Genomic DNA, 25,714 nt, shown 5'->3' on the forward strand with positions numbered 1-25,714 from the left:
TTTGCCTAGATTGAATGAATTGCATTCTTAATTAAAATCCTTGTTAGCAATTTGGAATACGACAAAAATTCAATACGTGAAAAAATTGGGTTCTATTCGATTTTGGATTGCAAAAATTCGATATACAAAAAATATGTAGCATATGCTTTATATGTGTATTATCTGTCTCATTTCAAAACTTCAAAAATAAAAAATTCGGTAATGTGACATTGATATTAATAATGATTGTGCCAATCAAATTGGTGACGGTGAATGTGATGATATAGTGGTGATGGTTATTATGCTGGTAGTGATAATGAAGGCATTGAGGTTATTGTTTCATTGGTTTTTAAAAACAGACCAAAGTCAAAGGTTAAATAATTAGTTTGAAAAATTAAGGTGGTATCTTAAATAAATGTAGAGAGATATGTAATTATTTTTTAAATGATAAAAGGAAAATTTATTAGATAAGAAGGTGGATTCCTCGAAAATGTTGAAGTATGACCGCTTCAAAGTTGAACTTATGTTACACGTTACAACTTACAAGTTTATACTTTACAATATATAATAAGTTACGGTTGCATTTTTTTTTATCGAGATTTATAAAAATTTGTAAAATTAGTAAAAATATATATTTTATTTTTTAAAACTTAAAATTCATGAATTATTTGGAACAATTCAATAATCCGGAGAATAACACTTTCATCGGAAAGAACGAAAAAATTCGTGAAATTTTTTGAGAAAAAAACGGGAGATTGCTAACAAGGATCTAAATCACCCTTACAAACACTCCTGATGGGTCAACCCAAACTCAAAACCACCAAAGCCGGATTTGATCCGTTTAGGCAAGCGGATTGACCCGCCCGTTACCCTGTTTTTTTCATCTTCTAAAAGCTTTCTAATCTTACGTGTTTCGTCTATTTCTCCCCCAAACGAAACGCGTAGATATTCCTCCATTATCGAGAGTTAGGGTTTCTGCAACCACATCTGGAGACGAGAGAGAGAGGGTTTCTGCAAACGAGAGAGAGAGACGATGGTTCACGGTCTTGTCCGCATCTCTCACCCCTTAGAAGTGGTGGATACGGTGTTAGAGGTCGCTGATGTCGCTTGGAAGGCCGTGGAGCTTCGCCACCATCACCATCACAACGACCAAGTCGATGCTTCCGAGGAAGAAAAAGACGAAATTGCGTGTCTACGATCCGAGAATCTCCGCCTTAGAAGCGTACTTGAGGAGAATCTCAAACTCTTTCAAAATCTCTCGCAGTCTCCATCTCTATCAAAAGATTGCCCTCCCGATGTACGTAGATTTCTCAAATTTCAATTGAGCTTCATAAAGTAAATATTTCCCTCAATCTTCTTTAATTTTTCATACAATGTAATTGCTTTGTTTTTTAATTATATATAATTTGGAATCTAAACAACACAATGGACAATTGTCATGGATGTCTTGACCCAAGAAAAAAATTGGAGATTTTAAATTTCTTAGTCATTTATATAAGAACAAATTGAAGATTTGAAATCTTACTAAGTTAAATAATGAGTGAATCATTAATGCTGCAGAAGTGTAATCAGAAGCAAATAATAGGCTGTAACTGCAAGAATCATCGATATTCTAATATTAATTAATAGTAAAGGGGATTTCGTCGTTCTCTTCAGAGACATTTTGATCATTCCCACTAATTAAAATCTTAGTAAAAAAATATTTTGAAATCTTAGTAAGGAAAGTGTTTCGATTTTCTAAATTGAAATTAGAAATACTCGTCCTTTCCCATTCATTAGAAATAGTAAGTTTTGATCACGATTCATTAGAAATAGCAAGTTTTGATCATGATCGTACGATCACTCTCATGTGTGAGATTAAAGTAGTAAATTTTGATTACAAATGTCAGGTTTAATTCCTTTTAGTAAGTTTTTTTTTTTTTTGGATAATAAAATCAAGTGCCCTCTAGTTTTTCCATCACTAAATTTAAAATTTCTTAAGGGTATGTTTGATTAGGCATGGAAAATGAGTGGTAAATGTATTTTCCATTGTTAATTGCTCTTTTCCATGGAAAGTGATTTTCCAGCCTCATCTAAAAATCCACTCTTTGTTGGATTTCATTTTTCCACCCAAGCTCATGGCAAAATGAAATCCAACCTAATTTCCATGCCCCAATCTCTCTTTCCTTCCTCTTTCTTCTTCCTGCAGACCCCCCCCCCCCTCTCTCCTCCTCTTCTTATTTTTGATAGGTAAGCTGGACTTACGATCTCAAAGTTGCTTTGCAATTTGTCAAACTAACTTAGCTATGTGTCTAAGCTCATCTTCTTCTTCTTATTCTCTTCCCCTGTATTGCCCAACACCCCCATCTCTTTCTCCTGTTCAGCCACAATCCGCCCTACACCACCATTTCTCTCTTTCTATATCTGTCTCTCCTGCTCAACTACACTCCACCCTGCACCACCACCTATCTCTTCGCTTCTTGTTTTTCGTTGATTTGCTTTTTCTTTCTTGCTTCGTAGAACTGGAACAAGGGCTGCCCCCTATTGGATTTCCTTAGTTGCATTCAAATGGTAGATTTTTTATTTTCCACAATTTCATTTTTCCATACCATTTTCCCATGGAATTTAAATTACATGAAAAAGCAAATTCCTTGTAATCAAACATATCATAATTGATTTATTGTAGAAAACGAGAGATTTTGGAGAATTCTTGAGATAAATTAAGAAAGATGGAGATGAAACTTCGAGGAAGAGATGTCTCGCATAAAGGAGACCGTCTTGCGTTATCCTTACATTCAATTGTCGTTGAATTCCCATGTTTTCTTATGAAACATTTCTTGAAATTCATCTCGGTTAATCGATACGATGATTTGAAATTCAATATGGATTAAGTGAAGATAATCCAATTTAGTTTAGCATTCTCGGATGAGAATGTGAATCGCCTAATTTCAGGAGGAGTGACATTTTAATGTCAACGATTTTGATCGTAAATCCAATCTCTAGGTATCGAGTTCGATCGACTTATTATGACGAAATGATATTAATTTAAAGAAGAATTTGATATAAGGAATCGATATAAATGTGTTATCGTTAAGATTTACAGAGCTATTGCTATGTAATCTAATTATCAAATAGATTACATTATATTTTACTTATAAAAATGGATCACATTTCACGGTGTTTATGATTTAGCTAATGTCATAAAGTTGGTAACGAATAAGTCGATGCCGTTGGTGGTGCAACTTGGTTCTGTTTGAGGTCAAATTGGAATCGAACCGACATAAGTCAGTTCCACTAAATAAGAACCAGAACCGAACTAAATTCCATTAGAACCAAACCAACCCAAATCGAATTAAAGTCGGTTTGGTTCGGTTCCGTTCTACGGATTGTCAATATTCTATAAATTGTAAGTAATATTTTTTAATGAAAAAACAAACATAAAATTTCATACAATAAATCACAAATCTATCCATAAAAGTCATTATTTTATTCATAAAAGATCACTAATTGATGTCCTAACTCCTAAAATAATTCATAATAATAATTATTATTATATATATATATATATATTTAGTGCATAGGGGTTCGATTCTCAGTTTGGTTCAGTTCTATACAAGCTTGATTCAAGAATCGAACCAAATTGACCGGTTCTCCATTTTCGTACTCGGAACCGAATCGCAATTTGTTCCAAATCAAACCAAACCACCCCAAAGCTATTTTTTTTTGGTTCGGTTCTTGGTTTGAACTAGACTAAGTTGCACCCCTAGATGTTGTACACATTGAGAAGTTTTTAAATGACTATCAAGACTAGTTTTTGACATGCATACGCCATGGAATACTTGGTTGGACTCTACGAAGGGATGAGAAGCGAGGATATTGGATTGGAGAGATTGGCGAAGATATCGAAAGTGGAAAGAGTCAGGGCATCTCACCCAGCGGGTTCAAACTATGCGTGACATTGTTGAGGATAAATTGGGTAACAATAATAATCACCAATTGAATACCCAACAAAATAAGGTCAACGCATATTCAAAGTAATACCATACAAAAAATAACCAACTTTAATACAAGCGAAATCGTAAACACCATGAATTGTAATCCATTTGATACTTGGATTATGTAGCAATATCTCTGTAAATCTTAACGAAAACACATCCACATCAATTTTTTGTATCAAATTCTTTTCTAAATTAATTTCATTTCGTCATAATAGGTCAATCTAACTCAATACCTAGATATCAGATTCTGGATTAAAATTGTTGAAGTTGAACTCTCAGGCTCCACCTAAAATTGGGTGATTCTCATTCTCGTTCGAAAATGATAAACCCAATTGGATTATCTTCAATTGATCTACATTGAACTTCAAATCTTCTTATCAGTCTAACTGAGATAAATCTCAAGGAGTGTTTTGTAAAAATCTTGGAAATTCAATGTCAATTGAAATGTAAGGGTAGCGTTAGATGGTCTCCTTTATGTGAGACATTTTGTTCCTCAAAGTTCAATCTCCAAACATCCTCTATCTCCATCTTTTTTTTTAATCTCTCATGATTTTTCAAAATCTTTCATTTTCTACCGTAAATCAAGTAAGAAATTTTGAGTTTAGTGATGGAGAAACTACATAAGAGGGCACTTGATTTTATTACGAGAGAAAAAAAAACCTTACTAAAAAGGATTAAATCTAACACTTGAGAGTGATCCAACTGTCACAATCAAAATTTATTATTTCTAGTTTCACATTTGAGAATGATTGTACGGTCATAATCAAAACTTACCATTTCTAATGAGTGGGAAAGGGCGAGTATTTCTACCTCCAATTTAGAAAGGTGAAACACTTTCCTTAGTAAGATTTTAAAAAAATTCTTAGTAAGATTTTAATGAGTGGGAATGATCAAAATGTCTCAGATGAGAATGACAGCATCCCCTTATTCTAGGTATTATAATGTTGATGATTCTTGCAGTTGCAACCTATTATTTGCTTGTTATTACACTTTCGCAGCATTAATGTGATTATTTTGGGCTAAACTTTGTTTTGCATATGTTGTCAATTTGTAGCTATATACGCGTCTTGTAGCTGCGGTAGATTCTACAACCTTCTTGACTCAGCTAGAATCACTCCATCAGCCATCTGTGGATGCACCTACGATTAATTTTCCTTTCAAAGATGCCACAGGTTCTCTGGTTTCTTGAATACAAATTGCAGCTTGTTATCATCCGACTTTAGCTTAATTTCATGTGTTGGTTCTGCTGTTGAATCAGGAACTGATTTGGATTCAGTAGAAACTCTTGTCAACACTGGTCTTGAAGAACCTAGTTGGTGGGTGTGGGTCACAGACGAAAATATTCCGTTTAGTGGTGAAGAGAGGAGCGGAATTGATAATGAAGGCTATGTGATTGTTAGTGAGGATCAAGTAGTGGATGGTGTTGCCAATTTCATTGCTAGATGCATTCTCACCAACCCAAAAGCTAAGGTCTAGTAATGCCAAAATACCTTTTGGTTTGACTTTTAAGTTCTATTTTACATTATCTAACATGTTTAAGCTATCTTGATGCTGCAGGATTTAACACCAGAGGAACTGCAGAAAAGTAAGTTCATACTTTCTTAACTGTTAGCGGGCCTTAATAATGAGATGATTTCTGAGTGTCTTGAAAGTTTTGTTGTTGAAAGTGTGTTCATATCCGATTCACTATCCCTATCCACGTTCTTTTGGATCTTCCTCTCGCTTTTTTAATATTCCTCCTAATTGGTGCAAACTACTTCTTTATTGCACCTAAATGTATCTAATTTCTAGCGATATACCTCATCCCTGACTTTGAACCAGGTGGCTGTCTATATGCTTTGAGTTTCAAACCGTATGTTTAGCCGACCACCATTTGTGATAAACTGGTAGGACGTTATCTTCATGTTTGGATTTTTTTCAGGCTCTGGCGTTTAACAAATTAATGTTCCTTAAAAAGGTGGTCTGAATCTTGAGGCATCTCTTACATGCATCCTATGTATTTATGATAATTGTCATCTTTGGGTAGGGATAGACATTTGTATAGTGTAGGAATTTGGGTGTGGTACTTAACACCATCATATTGGTTTAAACACGCCAAATGAATGGGATTTTATCAAATGTTTGTACTTTTTTTAAAATAAAATTAAAGACAATCAGATGACTTGTGGCATGTAGTGCTTACACAAATTTTGTCCAGGAAAAGATTTCAGAATAATGCTGCAAAAACTGTGTCAATTTTGTATGAACGGGGGTATGCTTTCTCTGATTTACACTGTATTTTGGACTCTAATTTGAATCGCTGGTTGAGGGCTTAGTAAACTTGTTTTCTATATCTAGCTTTGCAACTCAAGAAACTCCGTAGGTTTACAATGGGAGCTGTCAATAGCTTGTTGCGAGTCTTTAATCTCCTACGTCTTCAGGTGTTGATGTGGCTTTTTCGTGTCTCAGTGCATGAAACGTTCCGGGTATTGCAGTAGCTTTATCTGAAAAAAAGATGGATATGGATTCTATTGTTTTTTGTTGTGGAGCATGGGAATTTATGTAGGGATATTAGGGTTTTTCCTTTTGGTTGTTGACCAAGTGTGCAGACTACTCTGATGTTGTTGTTATGATGAAGACCTGTCTCCTCACTTGTACGACCTGTCCAATCTTTCTCTTGCTTATTTTTTGAACTCCTCACTTTGATCGTGTAAAGATAAATTGTTTCGAGGCCTTGAGAACCTTACGTATCTTTTGTGCCTTGAGTAGTTTTCTTGAGCTCAATGTTGTGGAGAGGGGGCTAGGCTTTTGGTAGATTTCTGGAACAGCTTTGACTTCTTAAAATAAGTTAATCTCCCTCGTCTTGGACATTGGTAGGTGGCCTCAATAAAGTTGCTATTCGATTCGACTTTGTGTGAGGAAACGAGGAGATAGGATTGTTTTGAAAGGTTGGAGGTTTGGATTAGGTTTTCAATAGGCTAGGCCTTGGTACAGAAGGTTGTAAATCTTCATACAAAAAATTGCCATAAAAGAGCAAAATGCATCAAGATTCAATAATTTGTTGGAAATAAAGATATGGGGTTTCAGATCCCTAAATGTCTGGTGTGGGTCAAGATATTGGTTTCTGGGTATATTTTGAATTTTGGTTGATAAATTCATAATCCATGTTTACCCTACTAATTTTGAGTGGTTTGGAAACTTGCAGCTGTGGTTAAAGCTTTGAGTGGCATGAACAAATTAGAGAAGATGTTGAACATTTGGCACGCTGGGAAGATATTTTATATCCTGTCAACTTGGGGACTTGCCTTGGCAGGGTGAGCCTATAACTGTTCCATTACTATTCGTCTAGTTTGCTCAAGAATTTTACCGCAACTAATTTTTAGAAAACAAAAAATGGTTTGTGGTCTTAATTATACTTTATGTTCTTTAAATTGTTGTGTGATTGCAGGTTGCGTTGGCATCGTATGGCCTTGAGAGTGGCTGCAAAGGGAATTGGAACATCTGGGAAACTTATTATGAAAGCTATTTGAACAGATGATACCTTAAACCTACCCAATGTATGAACCCCAAACTAACTGTATAAATTCAAGTTCTTGTGTACAGCTAGCCAGCTTCTTCTGATCTCCCCCTTCCCAAAACTTTGTGCCCAAAAGGAAGACTATATTCTTTGTAAATAATTCTTATTATCGTGTTGTCTTTCATCGTTATTGCAGAATGAATGTCCTCCCTCCATGAAATGATTTTCTATATCTGTTTCTGTTAATTTGGCATCCATGAGTGAATTTAATTCATGGGGGATGTGTTGGATCTGAAAAAATTACTGACGAAAAATGATTCGTAGGTTTAGAAGTTGGTAAAGATTGCTAATAGAATCTCATCACCAGACATTGTGTTGCATTTCGTGTACCCTCCACGGATTCACTGACTGCATTCCTTCCTTCCCATGGCCAATGGCCAACGACATATGGGCTGTTAAGTTCTCGAGACAGGTCTTAAAACTATATGAATCGTACAAGATGACCCAATATTGGAGAGGATATTTTTATTTTTCTGCATCTGAAATGTATCTTTGGGTAATTGCTATCCACTTACCACTTTGCCAACTGCCTGTGAATTTTCCTAGTCCAGCTTTGAAGGCACCAGGCCGCTTCAAAATTTTAATTTGGGAGGAACCCTCATCGGACCACGAAATGTAACTTATAGGCCACCTGTCATTTAAGGAAGAGGAGTCTACCAAAATTTTGAAGCTGCACGGGCGCTTTCTGAATTTTCTTGACGATTTGTTGACCTACTTTTCAAGTCAGTCATGGTGATTTGATGCGGTTTTAACGTTCATCAAGGTTATGGGTAGTAGCCATTTCCTTTTTGGAATCTTTTAACTCTTTAAAAGTAGTATAAATTCTATGTTTCAAAATGCAACTCGACTTCAAATTGCCTCAACACATTTTAGTGACTTAGATAGCTTGATAAAGACATTAATCTTGAAATAAACTTAATATTTCCACACTAATTTTCCTTCGTTACATGGCAATTATGAAGGCATTGTTCATTTGCCTTTTCATGCGATGCTTCTCATGATTTTGAGGCTTTCAAGTGTAACAGACTATTAATGGATTGCAATCCAAACTATATGGCTTGTAATCAGATCTGATGCCAAGGGTCTCACACATGGAATCAGAACCAATACAAATTAAACTGGAATTTTATTTAGTTCCTGATCCATCTAAACCCCCAATAATACCAGACCTGGGTTCAAAAGCCACCATCACACAAACAAACAAACAAACAATAATCATATATACACCTTATGAGCACTACAACATGTGGCAGGGGTGAACAATCCTTTTGAGGACTGACCTGATGGGACGATATGGTTCGATCAGCACCTCCTGCCACAGGTACTGTTTGGGGCCCATAAATCCTGAGAGATCAAGGGAAGGATTCTCTTTTACATGGGAAAAACAAATATATGAAACAGAACTGAATGTTAGATTACCAAAATATAACTGTTTTTCAGGTAAAGTGCAGATAAATTACTTCACAGCTAATAATTAACTAAATATTACATGCATAGAAGTGCTCACTATCAGCAGTTGTGCCTACATACTACCACTTCCCATGGCCAAAAAAAGAATAATTAAACATCCTCAAAGTTGAGATGGAACAGCACAAACTCTGGTTATCAATGGTGAGGCAAGCAAGATGGCCGGGGGCAAGGCTCAATCACTCTCCTCTTCGACGTCTGCCAATGGAATGACAAAAAATAGAGCATGAAAATACATGTCAAATTGATGCATTAAAATCATCGAACATTGGAACAATTCATACAATAAGGCTTAAAAAAGAAAAGAAATGTTTTATCTTCTTTTTCCTCTTTTTTTTTCCTTACTGAAAACCAATGTCTCCTGATGCCTGTAAATGGGTCCAAGTGTCATTCTTGATCTGCCTCCAAAATCTTGGTATTTTTAATATATTTTGTACAATATTTTCTTTCCAAACTTCTGAAGTATCATGTTTTTTAAATATAAATATCTGGGACCAAGTGAACCATATCTAACATGTATCCCAAACCATCCCAATTTATTGGGAATTATTTGAATCCACATAAAACCACATAATTGTTGACAAAGAAGATTATTTTTAGTTCACAGTAAAAGTAATAAGGAATGAAAAAAATTATTATAATATACCATTTCTGGTTTCTGTGGATTCTGCAATCTAAGGATGTTAAAGCATGTCGACATAATCAACCAATAAGAGCATTGCCCACCTTACCAAATCAGGCCTCGTTTGCATAAATTGTGAGGCATGGAGAATAAGGAAATCTTTCAAACATATTCCATATACACTTACCCTCATTAAACCCTTCACTTGTGTCCTCGCTGTTGCTGCCATCATCATCATCATCATCATCATCCTCATCCTCATCTTCATCATCATCAGTACCTTTTTTTTCGTCATCTTTCTTACTTTCAACTGGAACTTTGGGCTTTGTAGTAAATGTGAAATCATATGTGGACCTTCTGCGAGAACTTGAGACAATGTTGCTAACGTCAATTCCTTCAAGTTCTTTCGTCGTTTCTTTTCTCTTTCTAACTGCTTTGATTTCTGACGATGAAAAGTACAGTGTAATTCAGCATCAAAGAAAATATAGGCATGGTGATATCGCCAAAGAGATATACAATACCGACAACTCAAAACAATTAATAAAGCACTAAATTCTAAACCCGATATGCTAGCTTGAAACAATGATGTGGCTTTAGCTGCCCACACATCTACAAGAATTCTAAAATTGAGTAGCAAATCCAGAACTGCAAACATGGCTAAATTAATGTAAGATCAAACCTCTCATGGTTATAATCTAGAGTTGGAGAGCAAATTTTAGGATGATGGACATACCCGAAACTTTATTTTCTTCTTATTCAATACTAGGGAATGTTTTTGAACTTAAAATCTTGGACGACAATAAAGCACAAACACGACACAAATCAGCCGAGGTTCCTGACTCAGCTACCAATGACATTAGAATTATTTGTCCGGTACATGGAGAATTGCTTCTATACTTGGACACAGCATGCAACTAAACCGTCCAATTATACAGACATGTAAAAAAGACTTGAATCAAATAGAATACTTAGCATAAATAGGGTTCTAAAGATAATGGGGAACATGGAACCATTTAAGAACCTGAAGGATTTGGCTTCAAATGAAAACATAAGCCCTTTACAAGGAAGGCCCATGATGACATCATCAGCACAGATATATCATGATATGATGAACAAAGAGCAAAAGTAAGGGCAAGGAAAAAGATTAATTGGAGGTAAAACAACAAAAAAAGCTCGAAAAGTGCAACCTCATGTTCAAAATTCCACTGCCGTAACATCAAGACTATAGTATTAAATTTCGACATATTTCCGTTTTCCACAAGTTCCGAGACGAAATTTAATGGATAATTTCCTTTTGTATATATTTCTGTGGAAATCACTAGTCATTTCACGAAATATTTCGATCGAAATATCAAATTTTAAGTATAAAAATGCAATATTTCAAGCAATAGTAGACTTTGATCGAAATATTCTTTTTTGAAAAAAAATATAATTGCTTTTAGAAAGAATTTGTAAATTACACATTGTATTTACTAATAAAAAATTACTCATAGCATTCATCTGTTGGCATGAATGAATTATGATTAGTTAGTTATCTTATCTATTTCATCTTATTTTAATGTATTCTTTAGCATATAAGTAGTCTATATAAGCACATACATATTTAGCTATGTTTAAATTAGTTGGATTCATAAGCAACTTATTCAAAAAATAAGAAATATAATGACATATGAATGCAATTTAATAGTATCTTCATTAAGCTGAATGCCCCGGGACTATTCCTTGGACAGGACCATGGTTTATGGACTGGATACCAGGTTATCCAAAAAAATAAATATTGTATGCAGTTAACGCAACTTATTATTCTTCTTTCCATGTAACAAGAAGTTGTCGCTCTTCAATTTCACACTCTATATGGTTCTTTATTGTATATTGATGACTTAATGGGTGTGTTTTAATGCCTATTTTGTCATTTCCTATAGGGTCCATGAACATTTCTTCAATATTTCTATTATTTCCAAAAATTCTATTAATTTCCACAATAATCAAAATATTTCCATTTCTAGACTAACCAAAATTGAAATTTAATAACTTTGTCAAGAGGAAGCTTATTAGAGATAGTTTTCAAGGAAGATTATTGGACATTAGTGCTTAGGTATGACGACACAGGGCTAGTGTGGTCAATTTGATTTGCCCCTTCAACCTACATATATATATATATATAGTGTTTGGCCGCCAAAGTTTTGTCCTTTATGGCTAAAAGTTTCATAATGGGTTGATTTTTTGTGAGGATGGTCTCTATGGTGAGGAGCTCATCCTCACAAAAATCAGCCCATTCCAAAACTTCTAACCCCAATTTACAAGTTGAAGAATCATGGACCATCAATTTGTAAACCACTTTTGATGGTCCATGATTCTTCAACTTATAAACTGGGGTAGAGATCATCTTCACAAAAAATCACCTCATTCTGAAACTTCTAACCCTAGTTTACAAGTTGAAGAATCATGGACCATTAATTTGTAAACCACTTTTTATAGGGTTAGAAGTTTTGGAATGGGCTGATTTTTTGTGAGGATGACCCCATATAGGACAAAACACGTTGGCTATTGAACCCAATCCATATATATATGGGCAGCATTCGACAACCAACGTTAGGAACCAAAATTTGTCCTATATGACTAAAAAGTTTCAGATTGGCCTGATTTTTTGTGAGGATGATCGCTATGGCGAGGAGATCATCCTCACAAAAAATCAGCTCAATCTGAAACTTCTAACCCCATCAAAAGTGGTTTACAAATTAACGGTAAAAAATCGATGGTGCACGATTCTAAACCACTTTTGATGAGGTTAGAAGTTTCAGATTGGGCTGATTTTTCGAGAAGACGATCTCTATGGTACTAAGGCATTGGACCCTAAGGTTGGCTGCCAACAGGACCCATATATATATATATATATATATGGGTCATGTTCGGTACCCTATGTTTTGCTCTATGTGTTTTGTCTTACATGGGGGTTAAAGGTTTTGTCTTATGTGATTATTCAACTTGTAAACATCGGGGTAGATGTTCGGTATGGGCTGATTTTTTGTGAGTATGATCTCCTCACCATAGAGATCATCCTCACCAAATATCAGCTCATTCCAAAACCTTCAACCCATGTAAGGCAAATCGTATGGTGCTAAACATTTCCCTATATATATATATAGGGTCACGTTATTACGACCCCCTTTGCGACCCCCTTTGCGACACACCTTTTTGTCTTATATGGGCAAAAGTGTTTGGAATGGGCTGATTTTTTGTGAGGATGATCTCTATGGTGAGGGGATCATCCTGGCAAAAAATCATCCCATTCCAAAACTTCTAACCCCATCAAAATTGATTTACAAAAATTGGACGGTCTATAATTTTTCAACAAAAATCGGACGGTCTAGAAGTTTTGGAATGGGCTGATTTTTTGCCAGGATGATCCCCTCACCATAGAGATCATCCTCACAAAAAATCAGCCCATTCCAAACATTTTTTCCCATATAAGACAAAAAGGTGTGTCGCAAAGGGGGTCGTAATAACGCTGTTCATATATATATATATATATATATATATATATATATATATAATAAAACACAACTGAGTTGGACAATTGTGTATAATACAAATGTCCAATCAACTATAGTGTTATAGGAGAGAAACCTCCCATCATTTACAGTTTTGTGGGTAAAACCTCCCATCAAGCTATAGTGTCATGGGACTCACTTTATTTCTTTTATTCTTCACCTCCTCTAATTTTATTATATTTTTCTCTTCTACCCTTTTAATCCACTTATTATTTTTCATCTTTTACCCTTTTAATCTCAATTTTTTAATAATACCCCTCTAACTCTATTGTTTTCCACTTTTACCCCCTTAACCCAAAAAAAGATGCCCCTTCCTCTAACTTTACAATATTTTCTCTTTTACCCCTTTAATCTTAATTTTTTTTAATAATACCCCTTCCATCAAGCTATAGTTTCTTGGAACTCACTTTATTTCATTTATTCTTCACCTCCCCTAATTTTACTATATTTCCTCTTTTACCTATTTAATCCACTTTATTATTTTTCATCTTTTACCCCTTTAATATCAATTTTTGTTATAATAATACCCCTCTACTTTTTTTTTTCACTTTTACCCTCTTAACCCGAGAGAGGATACTCGTGCCGTAGGCATGGGTGAATTCTACTATATATATAACAACCATGATTTTAAATCTCGTCCGATACATTTGACTTGTCTATCTGTCTCGTTGGTGGATGAAACCGAGATGTATCGGACGAATTGTCTCCGTCAAGTTTTCCGATACAAATTGTCAAATCATAGATCAATAACAACCATGGTTTTAAAACTTGTTTTGACGTCTCGTCTCGTCCATGAGTGATACCGAGTTGTCTCAGATGAGTTTTCCGATACGTTTGAGTCATCTCGTTCAAATATGAGAAAATTGAACTGTGGTTTTAAATCTCGTCCGATATGTTTGACTTGTCTATCCGTCTCGTTGGTGGACAATACCGAGACGTATCAAACGAGTCGTCTTGATCTCAGACGAGACTTAAAACCATGATAACAATTTGGTTGTCAAAAAAAAAAAAAAAAGATCTTAACAACTTGTTTGATTCACCAAGATAAATTATTTCTATCATACGTTTTGATCCCCCCATCAATGACCTAAATTAAAATAATTTAGAACTCTTGAACATGTGGTTAATACATTTTTTTTATATTGTACAGTTAAGCTAATTAGCTTAAAAATATATTTTCCAGCATAAGATGTATGGATGTGTCGGAAAATCGAATTTTTGGGAGTTGGCATGCCTGACACTTCCTATGTTCAACATCAAAATGCGTATCTATATCTTGGTTACATCTCACCTTTTTCAGAAGGATTCGTAGACAACCCTTCCTTATCAAGGATCTCCTCCAACTCCTTTATTAGGTAGGCCTCACGTTTACTCTCAGGTGCCTGCTTGGCTCTCTTGTAAACTGTGGGGGGAACACTGTAATAAAGAGAAAAAGATGTAAAAGTCTTTACCATTAACATAAATTATATTGTTTGCAGTATCATTGGTGAATAAAAGGAGAACCAAATACCTCATCCCGCATGATTTGATGACTGACTTCAGATGCTCCACACGTTTTCCATATACCACCGGAGTTGGAACTTCTTTCTTTTTCTGCATTATAGAAAGTGAATTAGATAAAATAAATTTTAACTTAATAATGTAAGGCTCTTTGGAAAAAGAAAATAATCAATTAGAGACCTTGACAGGCTCTTCGGCAGATGACTGGGAGTGACCATCCTCAGATAGGTTTCCACTATCTTTTGCATCACTACCCTCATCCGACACCGGTTCCACAACCTTCTTCTTGTTGCTAGTTGTCTTGGTCTCCTCTGCAGATCTTTTGCGGCTTTTGAGCCCATCAGATTTTTGTATTTTTCCTTTCAGAGTAATCTTCTTTTTTGATCTTTCATCTTCGCTTCCCATAGATTCTGAACTTTCTTTTCTGCTAACCTTTCGAATCATCTTGCCTGGAAAATTTTTCTTTAGACGCTTGTTCTTAACCCCATTAGTGGGTTCAGAAACTTCAGGACTTTGTAATACCTGGTAAATGGCAGAGGAAATGATAACTTCATACAGGTCCTATCAAACGTCTTTAATTGGGGTATAAAATGGGTCGGATTTTATCCAAAATCTGAGTGATCCGAAATTTAGCAGGTTTGGACCCTAGGAGTCAACCCAAATTAAAAAATGGGTCGGATATGAGTTGGATATGGGTCCATCCCTATATCCGCCTAGGTCCGAATGATATATTGCTTTGAAAATTATAATATTTATGTTTTTCAAAATATTTGTTTCTACTACTTTCATATAACATGAATTTTTATAAAATAAAAGAATTATAATAGTAAAATAGAATAGTATAACAAAAAGAAAAGAAATATAGCACAAAAATGTTGCACGGTCCGAAATTATCTGACCTGAACGACCCAAATCAAGTAAATCGGTAAAGTTGGATCCAGATTTAGTGAAAGCAAAATGGTTCGGACATGGTCTTAGCAAATAAGATCTTAGTCGGAATCAGGTAAAAAAAATCGGATATGGATAGACTTGGATCTGGTCCGAACCCAACCCGTTTTAAGCATTTTTCTTTTAGATAACATAAACTTACTTTATCTAATTGCTCACTTATGAACTTTTTACAGGAATCAAGAGCATTTTTATCAAGTTTAAGATCTTCCTCCAATAGTCGACGAGCTTTCACCATAGTAACTGTACTGAAACAAATGTGATAGATACTTGTTTCAATAACCAAAAGGAAACAACAAAAACAATTCAAATGCATATGGGACATGAAAGATGAACATCAGTGAATCGTAAGATAGATAAGGTAGAAAATGAGCAAAACAAAAACTACAGCAAGATTGAAAACCCATTCAAGAATTGAAATAACATACTCAGAATTAGCTCTGAAATAAGAAGCTCGCTTTTTAATAGCCTTCTTTAATGTGTCCTCACTTGGAACTTCTTCAACTTTGATGTCTTGAGCTTCCTCAGTTTTATTTTGGACTGTTTTGTCCCGCCCCAAAAGGCCCAAAACAGGAGATCCTTGCATTTTCTCCTCATCTTCGGAACCAGGCTCTTTCACTTCTTTTTGTAGCTGAAGCTCTTCAGGAAACTCTGGAGTTTCTTCTTTTGTTGAATTAATGATTTCTTCCGACGTTTTGGAGATATTCTCATCGCCAGCACCATCAAAGCACTGGTGCAAGAAAGACCATAAAATTACTTGTAATGCCCATGAAAAGGGGATGCTAAATAAGATATAATTTATTTTTCAAATGCAATTACTAAAGGTCATCAAATCAGCTTTTGATCCATAGAAACATTCCAGAAAAACGAAAAACATAAAAGCCCAATAAACAGAAGAATATAAATCAAATTTTATTTCTTGTGAATTCTCATATAGGCTACAATAATAAGTGCCCTTTTGTTGAATAGAAAAGTTAATTTCTAAATCCAAAGCATGCTTAATCAGACAAGCAACAGAATATCACATTTTAAATTTGAAGAAAGATAATTCCTAGTATATAAAACCCCTACCTAACATTGGATTAAAGATGCTGCATATAAAAGCAAGTTAAGAACTTCCCGAGCGGTTACAAACCCAATCCCAATGGACCAAGAAGTTCTCAAAAAAGACCCCTCTAGATCACTAAAGACTGATTAATCCTAACTTGGACCTGTGATTGTGATCTTTTTTAACATTTGGAACAATATAAACGTTGATATTTTGGGACATGTGGTTATTTGTTGTGGAGATGGGGTCTGATCATCTATTATTGAAGTTTAATATAAGATTTGTTGATATAATAGGATAGCACCACCTATAAGGAATAATTACACATCCCTAACTGTCACTCAATTTTTTTCCCATATTTTTCTAATTTTACAGAATTTTTCCCTTGTCAACTAATTCCCGAACCCTGACTTGATGACTAAGCCTGTAATTGACCTTAAGTTATATACATCACCAGCCGAATATGCAAAAGCGTAAACTCCATTTGTAGACAGCCATGATCTGGAAACAATAGACCTCTTCCAAGAGATGCCTTCATATATCTCACAATTCTTTTGACCGCTTGTAAGTGATGTACCTATGGATCTTGCATAAACTAGCCTATGATACATCTCTTTGTTTGGTAATAACTCTACCTCACTTTAACTTAACTTATGGTTGTTAGTTGAGATCCTAGCTTACTAGTATCCCTCAATAACCCTAAGATATACTTCCTTTGAGTTATAAAGATATCTTCTTTTTTTCATATAGGTAAAAAAAAAAGAATTACGGATTAAAAGCAAAAGGAGACGACAGCCAAGAGAGCCAACTTACAAAAGAAATATAAAGACACCTTCTCAGATCGTATGACCTCTATTACAAGAAAGTACTTCAGATTTCCTAGATCCTAATCTTGAATTCATTTGACAAAAATTCCTTTGATCTTTGAATCTCTGATAGCCATTTCCAGTCATCATAATGTCAACAACATAGACAACTAAGAAATTGTTCAATTGTCCCCTTCACTTCAAAAAGAGGTCATGATCAACATGATTTTAAGAATAATCAATCCTCGACACTACCTGATGAACTTCTCAAACCAAGCTCGGAGAGATTGCTTAAGTCCATAAGTTGACATCTTTAAACTTTCCCTTCAATGTCTGAAAGCTGCAACAAGTAGAGGAACCATATACACTTCCTCTTTTATGGCTCCATGGAAGAAATCATTTTTCACATTTAGTTAATACAAGAACCGAGAGAAATTGGCCACCAAAGGTAGGACAGGTAAGGAGCTCATCTTGGTTGTAGGTGCAAATGTCTCCTTGTAGTCAATCCCATGTCTAGGTATTTCCTTTAGCAATCAAGATGATTTTAGACCTTTCAATCAACCCATCTGCCTTGTGTTTTATTGTGAAGACTCACCATTTGAGTAAGTTTACTTGTGTTATTCTTCATTAATGCTCTCATTTCCTCCATCATAACCTCAGGCCATCTTGGATTGGAGAGCACCTCTTTGAAAGTAGATAACAGAAATGAAAGACATGGAGGGCAAGATAGAATAATAGAAAGGAGGCATGGATGCTAGGGAGAAAATTAGATACACGATGCAAAGTAAAAAGATGTTTTTCTTAGCATGAAATAATAGGAGCCTTATTCTCAGAAGAAGGAACATATAGATCTTACTTATTTTCAAAGGACCAGAATTGGTAGGTAGATGAGTCACTGTGGTCACCCCTTTTTGGGGTCATGTGTAGACTTGTGTTCCTTCACCTATGAAGATTGGTTGCATCATTAGTAGTAGTAGTAGTCTGCCCTAGAATAATCATAAGGGCAATGAATGGTCTAGAAGGAATAGGAAAAAAAAAAAAAAAAGGAGAGGACACACTGAGAATGGTGTCTCCTTCTCATTGGTAGGGCTACAGGAAAAATAAGGCATTGATTCAAAACAGGTGACATCCATAGTAACAAAAAGTTTTCCTGACACGGTCAAAATACTTGTATCCTTTTTTATGTGAAATGATACTCCAAGAAAACACCCCAAATGGCTTTGGGGGGATCCAACTTGGTTCATTTTGGACTTAAGTTATGAATGACACCCAAAAAGATGAGGAACAACAAAAGGAAGCTAATCTAGACAAATAACCTGATGTGGAAACTTCAACTACAACACCCGGGATGGCATAGATTGGATTAATAAGGTAGACCATAACCACTGCATTAGCCCAAAATTTCTTTGAAATGTGCATCCTTATCAATATGCACCGACTAACTTCAAGAATGATACTATGGTGATTTGCCACTCTATTCTACTCGGTATCTGGACAAGTATTTTAATGTATCATCCCATGTTCTTCGAGACAACTCTTCAATTCACCTTTAAAATATTCACAAGCTTTGGCAAAACTAAAAATTTTGCTTTTTTAATCAAACAAAGTGAACACCATGCTGTGAATTTTTTTAATAATATGTAGAGCTTTATAACAAGTCTTCATGAGAGAGACAACTATGTGCAATGAGAAAAATCATCCACTTAAGAAATAAAAATATTATAGCCATCCATAGACCCAATTGAGGTAGGTCCCTACACATCAGAATGATCAAAATGTAATGCAAAATAACTTTCATTCACACTCTAAGGAAATTTTGTTCAACAATGTTTGAACAATTAACAAACTTCACACTACAGATAAGGACTTCAAACTAACTTAAACAAGTTTTAAAATGGCAATTTTAAGGACTGAAATGACAAATTCCTTATACGACTGTGCCACAGCCTAACTAGGCTTCATTTTATTCCAACTAGGACTATACATGATTGCAACTTTTAGGGTGAACCAGTGATACCCAGAAGGTAGAGACCATCTGTTTCACGATCACCCCCAATCATTTTCCTCGTCAGGAGGTCTTGAAAAATACAATGGATAGGAAAGCAAGTTACTTAACAATTCAAATTTTTGGTAAGACTACTAACAAACGCTAAATTCGTGGAAAATTTTGCAACACAAAGAATAGAGGAAAGAGACAAGTGATTATCGAGCCTGGTCACCCTTTCAAATCTCCATCAAATCACATAGGAATAATTTCTACAGAATCGATTTTATTTTTTTTAAATAAACCAAAGCTTATTGATTTGATGCATAAAAATAACCCACAGACCAAACTATCTGATTATCGAACTCTGAATTTCTGGATGAACCCTTGATATGAAATTATGGAAAAATTATGGCAAATCGCATAAAATTGACTTTATACTCTCAGAGGTCTTTTTGACTTAGGGCAGGCCATCTATATGATTGCTAACATCAACCCTCGTAGTTGTCTTTTCAATCAAAACCTCTTTTGGATCCAAGTTACAAATCCTTCTTCAAAACAGAAAACCGATGAAATATTATTTGTCCCTCTTTCAAATTTCAGTAGTTAAAAAAAAAAAAAATGCACGATACTGCGGAACTAAAAACGAGTATTGTTAGAGGCACACTCCAAAAATGGATTAAAACCAAACCTGCTGGAAAAAAAAGCTGGCCAGAATCATCTAACCAATGAGGAAAAAGAAATAAAACTAAACTCTTATAATAACTACATTGTGGAATGATTCTTCCTATAGAACAAAGTAATACAGATAATTCATATTTCAAATAACCAAGTTCTTTCAAATCCAAGGAGGTACCTCTTGCAAACATTGCTTGATGAATCTCTTATGGACATCCAATGCAAATTTTTCCAACCCCAATTCCTTTTCTAATACTCTTCGAACCCCTTCAAGAGTCAATGAGCTGCAAAAAGAAAGAAAGGGGAAAGCTTTAAGATCTATGGAAACTAATGAAGTAGCAAATAATTTCCAATCTCTTAATCAATGTGTAAGGAAATTATGGAATTGATCTTATAAGAAAAGCCGCATAAATTATACTACCAGCATGGTAAAAACCCCATATACATTATAAAAGAGCAGAAAAATATATAAATTATAGAAGGAAAATCTTACAAGATAAGAACCAGATTAACTACGCTCTATACAAGAAACAAAAGCACATTCTTCCCTTTAAGCAGCACAACAAGTATATTCTAATAAGTAATACCAGTTGATTGACAGAGAAAATGGATAAAAAAAATACAAGATCATACAAATAATGACAACAAATACACAAACAACTCATATATTTGACTACCATTCTTCACTAGTCCAACCTCCTGTAAGGTAGTGTTTTAGTGATAATGCTACAACTCTCTAAATGCCAACACTTTTCCCATTAAACTAAATGGACATCCGAGCAAAACCATTTTATCCTCAACCTCTTTGCACAAAACATTCTTCTAAAAAATATTTTTTGATAAGTAACATTGTTCTAAACAATGATGCTCCATCTCAATGTGACCACTTGTGTGAAAAAGCATTAATTTTTACAAGATTGGGCACAGTTTTCTAGGATACACTCAACTGCGTAGTCTCTTTTCCACTCGTCACTACATTTGCCAACATCCTTTGAAACAAAGTCCCCACATGCCTGCTCTATGGAGGGACCATATCTTCCATCCATGCAAGGAAAATGGGTGCTCTGAAAAATGACTTTAACGGATGCATATAAGAATGTAATATTGTAATGTTACTAGGATTTATTTTATTTTTTTGATAAATCACTAGATTATTTTTAAAAACCATTAATGTTTCCTTACTGATTAATCATATATAGTTTTGTTTTATAAGCAAAGCAATTCATTAAAAAAAAAAAAAAAAGGGAATCCAAAATAGAGGGTTGAGGAGACCCTCCAAGAGGCAACCAAATCATGCCTAAAGGAAAGGGAAATAAAAGTAGGATCACCAAAAATTTATTCTTTGAAGAAAAACCCCTTGAATTCCTGTTGTGCTTGCACCACATAAAAACATCCCTTTAATGTCCATAATAATATGGTCCAGACCTTCTTTCTTCCCTTTAAATCTCTAGCATTCAGCTCCCTTCAAATGGACCAACACACTTGACACTACGAAAAACTAGCCTAAAGAACCCTAGCCTAGAACTCAGGAGGAAAATGTTATGGGACATTAAACTCCTCCTTCATTGATCAAATTTCCATTTTAAAGTACCCACTTGATTCGAATACTGTTTTTAAAGGTTTTTTGAGAGTTATGCCTTGGAGCATGTATTAACTTCTTAGGTTGTAACACATAGAGAAGAATTTAAAGAAAATAAGAAGAGGATTGAGGAGGAGAAGATGCACTTAGTTGGTTCAGCTTCCAATCACATTCTATTTATATTGACTGGGTTAGAAACCCTAAATTACAACCTATGCGGGCCCAAAAGACCCAAAAACAACTAAATAAAAAACAAATGAGACGGCTCCAATTTATCGGACACTTGATCAACATATTATTTCTTATCAATCAAAACACATATCCATTACAGGTTCATCCAGCAACTTTTAAAATGCTCATGACAGATAGTCTATGTTTGCATTAGGCATTTTTTTTGTGTGTTTAATATTCTCCGAAATAAGGAGCAATAGAATTGAAAATATCTTGTTACTGTATTTTAAGATGAAATTGGCTCCCTAATGTGATAGAATAGAAGTGTGTTTTAGAATTACTTCTTATCAAGGATTCCTTGTAGGAGTAAGTCTCTTAAAAGGTTAATCTAAAATTCTGTTTGCATTCAATCATATGGAAATTGAGGTGGTGATACTTTATATGAACACGCCTAAATTAATAAAAGACATGGTTTTATATAGGATTGAAATGAGGGACAAAAACAATTCAACTAACACCCAACTTTTTTGGATGACACTTTGATTAGAGGTTACATAGGATTTGCACATTGTGATTGATGTTATTGGGACCTACAAAGTACCAAAGTCGTTTTCAATTGAAAAAATTAATTAAAAAATTAGCATAACTAATACGTGTTTGTTGTATAAGAACAAATCATTCTAGTGAGAGTTTTCCATCTAAATGTGAGAATTGAAGTTCATTGAGACTCTAGAGAATAATTGTCAAAGCCGGTCAACACTAGAGTTGTCATAAACACTCAGGGGTAGAACTTCAGAGAGTCAAATTTCTCAAATTACAACTCTGCGAACCAATAGACCGTAAATAATCTTACTTCTCGAGGAGATTCAACCATTTCATCATCATCAAGGTCATATCCAATATTTGGGGTAGATTGAACAAATCTTATTTCTCCATTCAATTATATCCAAAGCCATGTTGGTCGAACCATGTCACAACAAGCTAATTTGACTACCTCTCTTATTTTAATCTGACCTAAGCTTCATCTAATTTTCCTACCGCAACCACAATCAAACAAGGAAACTAGGGAAGTCTAACATTTTCCTCCGGGTGCAAACAAACATTGACATTCCATTCTCCTAGAAGATTGGTTTTCTAAAGAACCATAATCTAACTATAATATTTCTCGATAGTAGAAAACAATCCTAAAATCAAAGCTTCCACCCAAGGTGTTGCTCTCACTCATACTTCTAAAACCTCCTATTGCCTACCCCCAACTAGTATTATATAAAAAAAAATTATGAGTAAAATTTCATTAAAAACGAGGTTGGATAGATTAACCTAGGATACAAAGTAAACAAAAAAGCACACAAACCACGCAATTCAAGGCCAACGACCAATCAAATCTTCAAAAAAGATGCCTCTAAATGAGTTTTTCTCATTTTCTCTTGTTTGAATTGTTAAGAGGGGGAGAAGGGATGAGAAAAAACGGTGAGTTTTCTCTCTCTCCAAAAGTGGAGAGAGATTTGGAGAGAAACATTTTTAAAATATTTTATAATTCTAACTCTGCCCCTAGATATCTTTTAAGACATTTTTAAATTCCAAAGTTGTCCCAATTTCTCTCCAGTCAATCCAAACATGGTGGAGAGAAACTTTCTCTTCTCTTCTCTTAATGGGTCTCTCTTCTCTCCACTTCTCTCAACCCAAACAAAGTGTTAAAGAAATTGCACGAAAATTAAGGAAGAAACCTAAACTACTATTATATCATTCCATGATCAACTATTCAAAATCGTTTTTTTTTTTTTTAATACAAATTGATCAAATGCCCAATAGTAGAAAAATCTAGATTCTTCAAGAGGATCAAAAGTTCTAAAACGGTCGTAATCAATGGCATATCTCATAGTAACGTTTAACTCGGTCGAAATCATCAATCAGCTTTAGTTCCAATGTGTTTGGCCTCGTTATCCAAGCGTTCGTCGAAAACTATTGAAGAAACACAAACTATTCCAATAAAAATCGAATATTTCTCATAGAAACAACAAACAATTCTAGAATTAATTTCGAAAATAGGAACTAATTTAAGGTTACACATCCAAAATAAAATTAAAAAAAAAAAAAATGGAGACCCTAATATGTAAAAAAATAAATGGGAAAGAAGAATCAAACAGAGGATAAGAAAGACGAGTAGAGATTCAAGTTTTTCTCACTCAGCCTGTTTCTTGAAATGCCCTACGCGTGCACGCATAGCGCACGTTATCTTCTCTTCGATATTTGGTTCTTCCTTCTTCACGCTCTTACTAACTTGCGCCTCCTCCATCTCTCTCTCTCTCTCTCTCTCTCTCTCTCTCTCTCTCTCAGGTGAAGTCTGCAACACCAGCACTCAGCCTTTGAAGAAGGGGAAAAGACGAGGGAGTGATGGTTTTATTATTAGTACATTTTAACAATTTAGTACATTTCAAGTTTCAAGTTTCAACACTATAAGCATGCGCACAGCACACGTGCAGAATGTTAGGAGGGTCAACTCGACGACTCTCGAGTCAACTCGAGAGAGTCAAGATCAATTTTTTTCCCAAAAATATTGAAATGACAAAAAGTATTTACTACGATTCTCATGAGTCTGACATGGGATATGCACATAACCATAAATGTTTTTCCTCGTGATATGAGTAAAAATCATCTACGATTATATATGCATCTCCACGTCAGAATTGTGAGAATCACAGTAAATACATTGTCACCCTAGCATGACTCTTTTTTTCTTCAAGTATAAGCAAATTTTATCAAAGGTAGGACGAAGTAACCATCATACAATTTATACCAAAGCTATAACAATTCGACAATGTTTATAGTCAAATCTTGATGGAGGAATACCTTTTCTTTGAAACTTATTATATTTCTTTCCTCGTAGAACCCCCCGAAAGGGGATTTTTAAAAAGAACGGAATTTGCGAGATCTCGTTCATAACCTGTGGCACATACCATTTAACCAACCATCTGGCTTTGAGTCGAGTTGTTTGTAGGTTGCCGATCGAGATAGAGCTGGGAGCAGAGCCAACCTATACTTTCTAGGGCTTTGCCTCGTCCCAACATCTAAATAAAGGGTAGGCATCAAAAGGGAATCATCCTAGCCTCTTCAAGAAAGCTTTGCTTGGTAGGTGTTGCCTACTCACTTGGGCTTTCTCAATAAAAGGTGCAGTTCCGTTCCGCCCCCTTCTCCTATGTTGAGTCATAGGCAGTGTCTCAAAAAGCACAGACAAGCCACATATAGGGAAATTTGCACGTGTGGTTTTGGCCGAGGACCCTAGTATGTTGTACTAATATGTGTAAGTCCCCGTAATTCGAGTGAGATTGTCATGACACAAAAGCAGATATGGTTTTTCCTTCTTCACACTCTTGATATCTTGCGCCTCCTCCATCTCTCTCTCTCTTAGGTGAAGTCTGCGACACCAACACTCAACCTTTGAAAAAGGGGAAAAGATGAGAGAGTGATGGTTTTATTAGTACATTTCAACACTATAAGCATGCACATAGCGTACTTGTGCAGAATGTTAGGCGGGTACTTGAGAAAGTCAAGATCATTTTTTTTCATGTATAAGTAACTTTTATCAAAGGGAGGACAAATTAACCATCATACAATTTACACTAAAGATATAACAATTTGCGAATGTTTATAGTCAAATCCTGATGGAGGAATTCTTTTTCTTTGAAAATTCTTATATTTCTTTCCTCCTAAACCCCCCCCCCCCCCTACATAAGGGGATTTTTTTTATAAAAAAGAATGGAATTCACAAGATCTCATCCATAGCCTGTGGCACATGCCATTTAACCAATTACCGGGCTTTGAGCCGAGTTGTTTGCAGAATGTCGACC

The 25,714-nt window shown here is 35.1% G+C and overlaps 2 protein-coding genes across 3 annotated transcripts; one reads left to right on the plus strand and one right to left on the minus strand.

Annotated features, from left to right (window-relative positions):
• Positions 1-887: 887 nt before the first annotated feature.
• Positions 888-7,684, plus strand: LOC147406443 (elongation factor). Its single transcript, XM_086434487.1, has 6 exons — positions 888-1,276; positions 5,011-5,128; positions 5,215-5,426; positions 5,514-5,541; positions 7,141-7,249; positions 7,384-7,684. Exons 1-6 carry the CDS (start codon positions 1,013-1,015, stop codon positions 7,463-7,465), a joined length of 813 nt encoding a protein of 270 aa, XP_086290613.1. The 5' UTR covers positions 888-1,012; the 3' UTR covers positions 7,466-7,684.
• A 1,219-nt stretch (positions 7,685-8,903) lies between these two features.
• On the minus strand, positions 8,904-25,320 carry LOC147406444 (translation initiation factor). 2 transcript variants are annotated; one of them, XM_086434486.1, is made up of 10 exons: positions 25,260-25,320; positions 24,053-24,165; positions 20,295-20,400; positions 16,029-16,330; positions 15,743-15,848; positions 14,833-15,174; positions 14,663-14,745; positions 14,444-14,568; positions 9,789-10,043; positions 8,904-9,177 (listed from the first exon to the last, which is right to left on the minus strand). In XM_086434486.1, the coding sequence occupies exons 2-10, from the start codon at positions 24,160-24,162 to the stop codon at positions 9,155-9,157; spliced, it is 1,452 nt and encodes a 483-aa protein (XP_086290612.1). In that variant the 5' UTR covers positions 24,163-24,165; positions 25,260-25,320; the 3' UTR covers positions 8,904-9,154. The 2 variants fall into 2 exon arrangements, with proteins under 2 accessions (XP_086290612.1, XP_086290610.1); XM_086434484.1 differs by lacking the exon at positions 25,260-25,320 and having other exon boundaries at positions 24,053-24,253.
• Positions 25,321-25,714: the final 394 nt, after the last annotated feature.

This window comes from Akebia trifoliata, chromosome 3 (assembly GCF_017979445.1).
Source record: "Akebia trifoliata isolate Shusen 1 chromosome 3, ASM1797944v1, whole genome shotgun sequence".
Lineage (NCBI taxonomy): Eukaryota > Viridiplantae > Streptophyta > Magnoliopsida > Ranunculales > Lardizabalaceae > Akebia > Akebia trifoliata.